This window comes from Vicia villosa, unplaced genomic scaffold, assembly GCF_029867415.1.
Source record: "Vicia villosa cultivar HV-30 ecotype Madison, WI unplaced genomic scaffold, Vvil1.0 ctg.001262F_1_1, whole genome shotgun sequence".
NCBI classification, from domain to species: domain Eukaryota; kingdom Viridiplantae; phylum Streptophyta; class Magnoliopsida; order Fabales; family Fabaceae; genus Vicia; species Vicia villosa.
Genome location: NW_026705552.1, coordinates 82,831 through 93,743, shown reverse-complemented (window position 1 = coordinate 93,743; position 10,913 = coordinate 82,831). Strand labels below are relative to the sequence as shown.

General features: G+C 32.1%; 1 protein-coding gene and 2 long non-coding RNA genes across 3 annotated transcripts; 2 read left to right on the top strand and 1 right to left on the bottom strand.

Annotated features, from left to right (window-relative positions):
• Positions 1-597: 597 nt before the first annotated feature.
• On the bottom strand, positions 598-4,817 carry LOC131634234 (uncharacterized). Its single transcript, XR_009293508.1, has 6 exons — positions 4,706-4,817; positions 3,833-3,882; positions 3,223-3,324; positions 1,398-2,553; positions 1,225-1,327; positions 598-1,109 (listed from the first exon to the last, which is right to left on the bottom strand). It is a non-coding gene; the product is annotated as an uncharacterized LOC131634234 (long non-coding RNA).
• A 40-nt stretch (positions 4,818-4,857) lies between these two features.
• Positions 4,858-8,110, top strand: LOC131634222 (uncharacterized). Its single transcript, XM_058904875.1, has 4 exons — positions 4,858-4,898; positions 5,334-5,638; positions 6,995-7,217; positions 7,443-8,110. Exons 1-4 carry the CDS (start codon positions 4,858-4,860, stop codon positions 7,444-7,446), a joined length of 573 nt encoding a protein of 190 aa, XP_058760858.1. The 3' UTR covers positions 7,447-8,110.
• Positions 8,111-8,308: 198 nt separating this feature from the next.
• On the top strand, positions 8,309-9,930 carry LOC131634233 (uncharacterized). The gene is made up of 4 exons (XR_009293507.1): positions 8,309-8,519; positions 8,659-8,753; positions 8,887-8,957; positions 9,583-9,930. It is a non-coding gene; the product is annotated as an uncharacterized LOC131634233 (long non-coding RNA).
• The last annotated feature ends 983 nt before the right edge of the window (positions 9,931-10,913 follow it).

Below are 10,913 nucleotides of genomic sequence, written 5' to 3'. Positions count from 1 at the left end.
TTATTATTTGAATTTTATAAATATAATAATTAAATATATTAATAACATAAATTTTAGTATAAACACATTTAATAAATTGAAAACTAATATATTTTTTTGTATATTCGTGTATTTTACTATGCTTGTAATAATTACACAAACACGGTAAAATATAATTTCAGCAGTATAATACGACAAACTATTGAAATTACATTACCATTCATTCACTAAAACTAGCAAAAAAAATTAGAGTCAGATACTAATGGATACTAATGTTTAAAATTTTTTAGTCTCCAGTTAAAATCTTCGTGGGTAATATTTTTGATAGGAAATTCCGCAGGTAATTCCGCAGCTAAATCCGTAGGAAATAATCCGCAGATAAATCTACAGCAAATTTAAATCGACAGGTTCCGCAGATACTTTCTATCTCAAATTAAATAATTTTTTATTTTAATAAACTTTTGAAATATTATAAATTATATATTAAGATAACTATAATATAAAATAAAATTATAATTTAAAATGTTTGCAATTTAAATAAGACATTCAAATTCTTACATAGTCACATTTGTATGATCACTTGTCAACCAAGTTAAAAAGATAAAACAATCCAAATTACAACCAAGTCAAAAAGAAAAAAAGTACAAATCAAAATTCATTACTGAGGTCTTCTTCATTTGATTCATCGACGCCATTTTCATTTGTGTGATCACTTTCATTAGTGGGTTGTGGTGGATGCGAAGAAGACCCAACAAATCCTAAATGATTCATTAAAAATGAAATTTTATTATTCGATTCAACCATCTCTTTTATTGTCGATGCAATTGTTGCCCCATCCCCAGCTTTTCTTCTTGTCTTTGCAACGGTGCATTTAAAGCATGGACTTGACTTCTCAAAACATCAAGCTCTTGAGAGTCGCTTGAAAGACTTGAGGTTTTCTTTGATACTGAAACCAAAGTCATAGAAGCGGTTCCAAGACCAAATACCCTCCCTTTCTTCTTTCCAACTGACTCTACCCATATATCCAAATCAGGTGGCATTTCAATAGTTGGTTGACTATCAGCTTCGTCCTCTCCTGGAATAGTTGGATTCTGAGAAGAAATCTCCAACTTTTTTGGTTCAAACTTATCCTAAAAGAAAATTGAAAAAATAGTAAGGAATTAAATTCAATAAAAGTGATAATTTCCAAAAGACTTGTGTGCAGATTTGAAATTCAATCAAATTAACACTTTCTGAAATACTTACATATGCAGATTCAACATGAACTTGTACACAACTTTGACCCTTTTTTCCGATGTGTGCGAAAATAGAACTCGGTCAATGATGGATCTGCACCCTTTTCCTTTCTCTACAAATTACAAAAGAATAGTGTCATTTATTATATTTAAGAAATATAATGAAAAACATATAATATATACCATTCTTTTCCAATGCAAACGATGAGGAATAGACCCTCCATTGTGAAGAGATGTGCCATCCATAGAAGACCGGTTTCTTTTATTCGTTTCAGATGCTTTTTTGAACTTTAACGAATTCCAATGTACCGATAATTGCTGCCACACATCATCTCCCATCCAACCCGGTCTGTACTCCAAGTCTTTGCGAACATCTTGTAGTAGCCGAGACATCTTAGCGGCACCTCTTCTTTCAAAGTTACATCACACCGTAACTTTGTGTTCTGGTGGCCATGTAAACTTTTTTTGTATTAAAAAAACCATGTTATACATCCTTCAAATATACATCCTTCGCTTACGCTTACACATAATACATGTTTTGTATCGAGGCTCATTGCAAAACTTGCATTCCTTTAAATTTATGTCCTCTTTGTAATACAACATACACCCACCAATGCAACAATCTATCTTTATCCTTGATAAACTAAGTCCATCCACAAGTTTTTTTGTTTCCCTAAATTTAGAGGGAATTACATTCTTTGAGTGGCTTGATTCCTTCATAAACTTCACCATATCATCGAAACATGCCAGTGACATGTTGTGTTTAGATTTTAAACTCAACATCTTACTAGCAGCAGATAACTCTGTTGTGTTTTTACATCCCGACCACAATGGTTGCTGAGTTGAATTCAACATGTCATAAAAAAATTTGCTTCCATGTTTGAAGGTTCCTCTTCATGTTGTACAAAATGTTGCTCGCGATTAAAACCAACAGCATCAAACACCATGTCTTGGTATCTATGAACATGTTCATAACTCCACTATTGACTACTACTACAAGGTGCTACCATATCTATATCATCATTGTCACTATCATTGATGTGAGGAATTATATCTCCATGGCATGTCCAATTCCAATATTCCGGTGTAAACCCATGTTGATGAATATGACTGTTTGCTTCATCCGGGCTGAGGTGGTCCTTGTTTTTGCACTTTTTACATGGATATCTTATTACACCATCCTTCAAATACTCCTTTTGTTGACAAGCAAAGGTTATAAACTCTTCAACTCCTTTTAAAAATTCATATGTATGTCCGCTCCGGCTAGGGAGAAGCCTATTATACATCCATGTTTGATGCACAAGAATTTCCATTTCCATTGTAGCTCCTATATAAGTTACTGCCAGAGGAAAATATGATTGAATAAAAGTGAATTCTTAAGGTTTATTTTTAAGTTACTATTGATGTCTACAAGTAATCTATGGATTCCTAACTTCCTAACAAGGAAGAAAGTTCTGTTTTGATAGAAGAAAGAATGGGAAAATGTTCCGATAATCATTGACAGCGTGAATGCGTCGATTCTTGACTGCAGTCAATCATTATCTGATCAATAATTAATAGAAAAGGAAGCGGACACAGGCAAGTAAGCAAGTATTTGTAGTTGATGTATTGGGAGTTTATATGCACAGTTGCTCATACTAGTGTATTGTATATTATATAAAGTTCAAAAATATACAATAAATAGTGCTATACATGACATGGGATATGCAATTAAAGCCATTCTCAAAAAATTGCTCTGAAACAAAATGACATGAACATACAAATTGTAGAAGGGAAACCAATTGTATCATGCATTATAACCTATCTTAATTTGTTTTGTTGGATTTCCATAATTCATTACTAATTTCACTCATACATAAGTAATAAGCAAGAAATTACATAATTTGAAATAAAACCTAATAATTCATACAAAAAAACGGCGTCGCCAAACAGACATACATGAAAGTAAAAAAATAAAAGTTAGGGTTTAGACGGATCCGGAAGAGGAGGGTTTAAGGAATGAGGTTACCTGCAAACCAGCACGAGAAGAACGAGAAATTGATTTCTTCTTATCTTTATCTTTATCTTTGTCCTTGTCTCTGTTTGCTGTTATCAAACCTTTTACTCCTTTCTTTGACATTTTTTGAAATGAACAAGCAAGCAAATATTGTTGAGTGGACATATCAGATTTGCCAAATGAAATAAAGAGGGCATCAGTGACTTATATTCAGGATAACATGAGTCTTGTGTGAATTTGTAACATAATCTTAAATATAAGTTAACCTCCAAGATAAATTGCTATTATACTCAAGTCAAAAACCGATCTTGCCAGCTAACAAATGAGATTTAAAATGATTACATTTATCAGCTGAATTTGATAAGAAATATAGTAAATTGAATACAGAGTAAAAAACAAAGAAACAAGTGGAGTCACTGTCATTGAAAAATACTAGATTTTGTTACTGGATAAAAAACATATGGCAAAATAAACTAATAGTCTCAAGAGCACCATGACATGTATAAACCATGAAATCAAACCAAGGCAGCCATATGTTTTATTCCCAAGTCAGCAGCATATACAATCAAGTTCATATCAAGGGAATACTTATTCAATCCAAACACCATAATAGCGGTTTTACCAATTTTTCTGCGACTTTTGGACCTTCTATTGAACAAGCACCATGAAGCCCTATACAATCATAACAGAAAGTTCAGATTTAATGTTCAGAATTAACACCATCCTAACCAACATTCCCCAACTAACTTCTAACCGATTTTTGTTTTAATCTCTAACTAATTGGTACTATAACTCATATCCCATAACAGAAAAACATTGCATCCTAACTTCTCTTCAAAGAACCAAATTATTTTAAATGTAGGATCGATAGTATATTAACCATTAACCCATTAGTTCTGTACTATCTAGTATTCAAAACCTACATGGCTCATATACAATTAAGGTTTTTTTATTATATTTGACCTTATTGAAGGAAAACAAATCAATTTGCAATGTTGAAATACCATAATAACACACTTCATTCACTCAATGCATTGCAGTGGAAAATTAACAAAGATGATTGAATAAGAATTAAACTAAGAGTATAGTTAGAAAAAGATGAATAGAAAAAGGCATCTAAATCAGTTGACGAAACTTGTTTTGAGCTAAATGTTACATAAAATCAACTGTTGAATTTGCTGACATACAACATTGACAAAGGAATTGGCAGTTGCAGACAAAGATGAACAGAAAAAGGCATCTAAATCAGTTGAAGAATCCATTCAATTCTCACCGTAAGCCTAATCGATAAACTCTTTTCAGCTTATTTTCATAATTTCTCCAAAATAACTTATGAAAAGTAGCTTATGGTTTATATGTAAATTAATTTGAATTTATTTTATCTTTTGTTATTATATTAGCTTATATAATAAGCGCTTATATAATAAGTGCTTATATTGATTAAGATGTTTATCCAAACATGATAGTGTTCATCAAATAAAGATGCGTAACTTACAATATTGGAGGGAGATGACTAGCAATGCAAAGCCACACCATTATGAACAACTTCAACCGAATTTGATGCAAAGGTTAGTGATTGTGTCTTCCTAAAAGTTCCTGGCAACAACTATAAATCGACATATATTATCATCTCAAGACAGTACCACTATGATTTTACCCACAGTTAACTACGCCAAAATTGATATTTTGTATCGCCTAATTTAATAGCACTTTTAAATAAAGTGCTATTAAAAAAGGAAAAACACGTTTATAATAGCACTTTATAGTCAAGCGCTATTATAAAATACAGACAATATGATTTTGATAGCACTTTGTAAAAAAGCGCTATTATTAAACTTCAGTAAGATAGCGCTTTCTACAAAACGCTATTAATATATTACACTAAGATAGCACTTTTGTCAAAACGGTATTATAAATATTCACTAAGATAGCACTTTTATCAAAACACTATTAATATTATTTAGTAAGATACACTTTATTAGCATTCATAAAAAAGCGCTATTGTTTTCATTATATAATTTATAAAATAAATAAAAAACAAAATACGTTCCAATTACTGTATCTGCTATTATTTTTATAATTAATAATTATCGAAATAAAAAAAACCAAAACACATGTTTTAGGCGAAAAGTTTTCATTTTGCTGCACAAATTTTGGCAACAACACCAAAAACCAAAACTCACCGCTCCCTTCTCCACTTCCACAACTCACTTCCACCGACTCACCACCGTCAACTCATCTTTACCGTCACCTTCCGGTAACCCTAATCCGGAAAAGAAGAAGCTCGGAGGAAACACCGTCAACCATATTCTCACCTTCCGTCGAACCATCGATTCCCACCTTCCGTCGAACTCAGTCCTTCTCCCACTCATAGCGTTGAACCCAACAATGCACTCTTCTCCATACGTCTTTGCCGGAATCTTTGAAGGTAGGTATATAGATTCTTCTTTATTTTGAGCTTTTTTTCAATTACTTATTTATTCTGTTTGAATCGTAAGATTAGAAACATAGGGATTTCTTCGATGCATGCGATTGAGGTGATTTTGATAAAATTTGAGATTTATGTTTAAGTTAGTATCTTAAAATCTGATTTGCTCGATATAAACTTAGAATCATCCACAAATATTAGTAACTTAAAATCTGGTTTGAGCCTATGAATCAGAAGTTTTTATGCCGAGATTGATGTATCTGACTGTTCCTGACGCTTTCGTTAGTGATAATCCAAAATCAGACACTCTCGCTGTCCAATTCACGTGCATGAGAATGTTTGATGACTTTATGTCTCTGAATTATTGATGGAACTGCATAATTATGGAGATACACGATTTCACGCAAAGCATCAAACGCGATTTTGATCCTCATTTTCCAAGAATTCAATAAACTACTATTCTTGTCGACGTTATTCTTGTCGTGAAAATGATCATATAATGCTCCATTCTTCATTAACTCGTACACCAAGAGCCTTTCATCTTTCTCGTCACAGAAACTGACTAGCCTAACTAAATGATTGTGATGCAGACGAGAAAAAAAGGGCTAATTTGGACTCAAACGCACTCTCTGTCTCTTGAAAAACCTTTGTTATTGAATTGTTTTTGCCTCTTTTGATTGCTACCTCGCAGCCATTAGCAAGTTTACCTTTGTCAACAACACCATAACTTCCAGCCCCAATTTTGTTCTCAAGTGAGAAATTATTGGTGGCTGAAACAAGCTCAGCAAGAGTGAACTCCTCTGACTTATCAGGTTGTCTCGTCGATGAAATTCCTCTTATCCAGTGCCTCATTATCCTTGAACTTTGTCGCCTAATAGTGGACGCTCTCGAAGGAATACTACAATTCGAAAATGCAACACAATTGAAGGCACATCATTTGGTTTATGGTACTATGTATTGTGTGTATGTGGGCACTTATGCATGTTTTAAGGCATCTGTTTTGGTTTGGAATATTAAATGATGCTTTGGTATATGTACTGCCAATTTGTGTTGCTGCACCAGGGCTAAATGAACTGATATTTTTTGGAATCAGCTTCATGTTTTGATGATGAGTGGTATTGAAAACTTAACTGCATTTTAATTGGAATGTTGCATTGTTGAATTGACTTGAATGATGTGCTTTGATCTTATTTGTAATTGTATGTTCATGTATGCAATGTGAATATGGTATGTGAACATGGGTTTAGACTTGTTTTGGTTGTGATGTGAATTGCATTGGAACTGTTTGTAAGTTGCAGGCCTCTTGGTGCATTTCTGCCCACAACTTGATATGTCTCTTTGATTGAAAATGGATAGAAATGCATAGTGGTAATGGCTCTATGGCGGCGCAAATGAAGGTGTTTCTGGCTGCTGAAGGTGTTTTCTTTGGGTTTCTAACTGGGTATGGCTCTGTGGCGGTGCAAATGAAGGCTTTCTTTGATTCTACGGGGATTTTGTGGCAGGGGCAGAAGCTTCCAAGAAAACCGGTTGGGTTTTTTGTTAGTACTGGCACTCAAGGTAGCGGTCAAGAAACCACTGCGTAAGTGTTTCTTCTATAGAATTGGATTGTTATGTCAATTAAATTGATTTCAATGTGTTTGTTATAATTTTGCAATGAAGGTTTGTTATTTTGAAATTTGATGCTTCAATTTTGAATAGTGAAAAGGTGTGACACTTTTGAATTTGATTTTACTTTGATGATAGTTAAACCACTTTTACATTAGATGAAAGATTGGTTTTGATGTGTAAGATATTCAATGAATAGATAATGATGATAATGATGGAAATTGAAAGTGCATTGTGGAATTGGCGGGACATTTGTAATGAATATAGGCTTTTCAAGGGCTGTATTCTAAGTGTTTCACATAAACATGTATGTAGAGTCTGGTAGTCTATCAATTTATGAGAAACCTTTGGATATGCTTTCTTTATTTCAAATTTGTTATTCTTTTGATATGCTTTTCTTGTAAATTATAATCCTTTAAGCTAATTATTAGCAACTTCCATTCAAGTTACGTGATGGATGAAGCTTTGTTAAAAGAAAAAATATTCAATAAAAAGAAAATTATGGTGTCATAAGACATGTAGTTAATGTATTAACTAATCACACCGTAAGAAAAGCGAATAAATTGTTCGTGAAAGTTCACCTGAGATGCCAGACATGATGTTTTTTACTTTTCCCATCAATTGTTGAAAAATAGTGAGATTCATTATCTATCAAGTGTTTGTCCTTGTTAAAGATACAATATAAAAACCACCTTAGGCTTAGGTGTTCCTATCTATCTCTTTGTACATTACTCTTATTTTTGTCCATGTTAAAAATCTTACAAGTTTCCATTCATGTGTCTTCATGTAGCAACTCAAATTTTTGGAGAAGTTCGTTCATGGAATCATGTCATTTTATATGTGATTGTATTTGTTTCTTCATGTAACAACTAAATTAAGATTTCCTTTTTATTTTATTTTTTCTATAGTCTTTCTTTGTGTTGCAGGGAACAAATGCCATTGAAGGATTAGTTATGAAGTTGCAAGGGACCAGTGGTGTTTGCTACGATACTATTGTTTTTGAATGGAAGTAGTTCAGACTGCGCTATTCACATTAAGAAGATGCCGGCTTCCAACAATGTTTGTCCAGTGTTTGATGAAGAAGCAATTATGCATTTTGATTAACATTTTTTACAGTTGAATATATTATTTGAGTTTAATGATGTTGAATTGTTGATCATTTTATATTCTTATTTTTTAGATTTTGAAAAACACAAATGATTTAAAAGAGGAGTTAAAGAAATGCATGAGAGGTAAAGGGGATTTATTTACGAGTGGAGATTTCTTGAATGACAAGGTATACACTTTTTTTCCTCGATAAGGCCGTTATAATTTTATACTTCTTGATTTTGTTCTCAAGTAAATGGAGATGAAGTTAGATTAGGTTAAAATTCAATATATGGTTGATTTGTAAGTGTTTTTAAAAATTATTTTAGATAAAACTGGGAACTGATGGAGTTAAAGAAAGATATTATAAAGAGAAATTTATGTGGACGGTTCGACCAACATTGAGCTAAAAAGAAAAGAAGTAGTAAGTTTCTCCCTGCAGCTACTTATTTTGTTTTGTTCTTTTTCTTAATTTCTATGAAGCAATGACGTCGCATACGCCGATAGTTGTGTCCTTCGCTTAAGTATATTGAATAGTGGTGGAAATTAAATTGTAGGTGCAAAAGTACACTGAAGGATTATTGTGGGTTCTTGAGTACTATTTCTCAGGAGTTGCTTCATGGACATGGTAAGTAACAATATAGTTATAAGCGACATTTCGTTTACTTATGCCTAATTGATTTTATATTGCGTGTGGAAAATAAGAAGCAAGAATTGGAAATAAAATGCAGGTTTTATCCATTTTACTATAGTCCATTTGCTTCAGACTTTAAAGGTATGGGTCAGGTGAGGGCAAATTTTGAGAAAGGTGTTCCATTCTTGCCTTTGTTGTTGTGTTTTGTGTTTGTTTAAGACAATTTGATTAAGATTATAAAGGTGTCGTGTAATTTGGTTCAGGTTATAAAGTCACTGAAAATAGGGTCCACTTTGATCATTAATCTTGTGTTGGTCAGAGACGGTGTAGAAGTACAAACTTGTGTTTTGCATTATTGTTGAGTTTGTGTTTTTGCACTGTTGGGTGATGTTTTTATTATTGTTTAGTTTGTTTAATTATGTGTATGGTTTTGTTTGGTTAGTTTTTTACTCGCACGTTTCTTTTTGTTTGGTTAGTTTTTTACTCGCACGTTTCTTTTTGTTTGGTTAAATAATTCGAAGAAGACTTGTTAGACCCACATTAAATGTTTGATTATTTTATATATCTTGAATTGGTTTTTATTGTACAATACATAATCAATATTTCTTCTATGATACAGGAAAACAAGAAGCGGTTATTTTATCTAGCTAAATGATTGTACCTGTGGGTTCAACGTTTTTGGTTCGTGAAGTATGGTTGCTACTTGGTGCTGTTTTGTTGTCGTTTCTTGTTTTTTAGGTGTTTTATTTAGAGAATATGACTTTTTGTTTTGGGATTTGGATTAAAGTACTCTTAGATGAAATGCATGCATCTATAAATTTGGCTATGCAAATGTCCTCTTTTTTTTAAGTACACCAAATACCCTCTATATATGTTATGATATTTGTAAACAAGAGAATTTGGTTTAAAATGTTATTTGGTATTTGATGGATCATAATATGTATGCAATGAGTAACTTAAAGCATTATTTGGTATTGAATTGAATGTAGCTTTTTGATATTTGCACACCAATAGAATGATTTTATGTATAAAAAAAAGAAAAGAAATGTGCCATATATTAGCGCTTTCTTTGAAAGTGCTATCAAACATGAGTCATATATTAGCGCTTTCTTTGAAAGTGCTATCAAACATGAGTCATATATTAGCGCTTTCTGTAAAAGTGCTATCAAACATGAGTCATATATTAGCGTTTTGTTTGAAAACGCTATCAAACACGTGTCCTTTAATAGCACTTAATTTGAAAGTGCTGTCAAAATCAAATCAAAACACACTTAAAATGCATACTTCAATAGCGCTTTAGAAAAAACACTATTAAAAACTGGTACTTTAATAGCGTTTTTAAAGTGCTATTAAACAAAAAATGATTACAATAGCGGCGCGGTTAATACCGCTTTTAAGCGCTATCAAAATTTAAAAAAGTGCTATTAAATAGCTTATTTGGCGTAGTGATCATCATAACAAGAAACAGGAGCAAGTCAAATGGCAAGGAACATAGATGAATACTTGAGTTATAGTGTGAAGATGAAGAAGACGAAGTCGCTAGGGTTCGCGAAATCGTGCTCCGGCGAGGATGCGGCAACAGAACACCGGTGAAGATGGGACTCCGGCGAAATCGTGCTATCAATACTACGTTGCAGGAAAATAACAATTAGTTTAAGATATAATACTAGTAAACTATAGATAACTTTTGTTTCAATAAAATAAAATTGAATTTAGTGTCTTAGTGGTAAATACTTGGTGCCATATGTGTCAAAAAAATTGAACTTTTTATACATTTTTTTATTTTAATCTTTATTAGATTTTTTTTTCAATTTTTTATAGTTTTTTAATTTTATTTTTTAAAAGTTTCATACCTATTATTAAAATATAAGTTGAAGAATTAAATAAATATATATTAAAATTTGCATACTATTTATTTTATTAAAAACTAAGATTGAAATTAAAATTAAA

What these genes read in the sequence shown, in the direction of transcription:
- LOC131634222 (XM_058904875.1), top strand. Translation starts at nt 4,858, where the DNA reads ATGATTTTACCCACAGTTAACTACGCCAAAATTGATATTTT. An exon ending in TACGCCAAAATTGATATTTT is followed by an intron (nt 4,899 to 5,333) that starts GTATCGCCTAAT and finishes CACATGTTTTAG; the next exon opens with GCGAAAAGTTTTCATTTTGC. An exon ending in CTTTGCCGGAATCTTTGAAG is followed by an intron (nt 5,639 to 6,994) that starts GTAGGTATATAG and finishes GAAAATGGATAG; the next exon opens with AAATGCATAGTGGTAATGGC.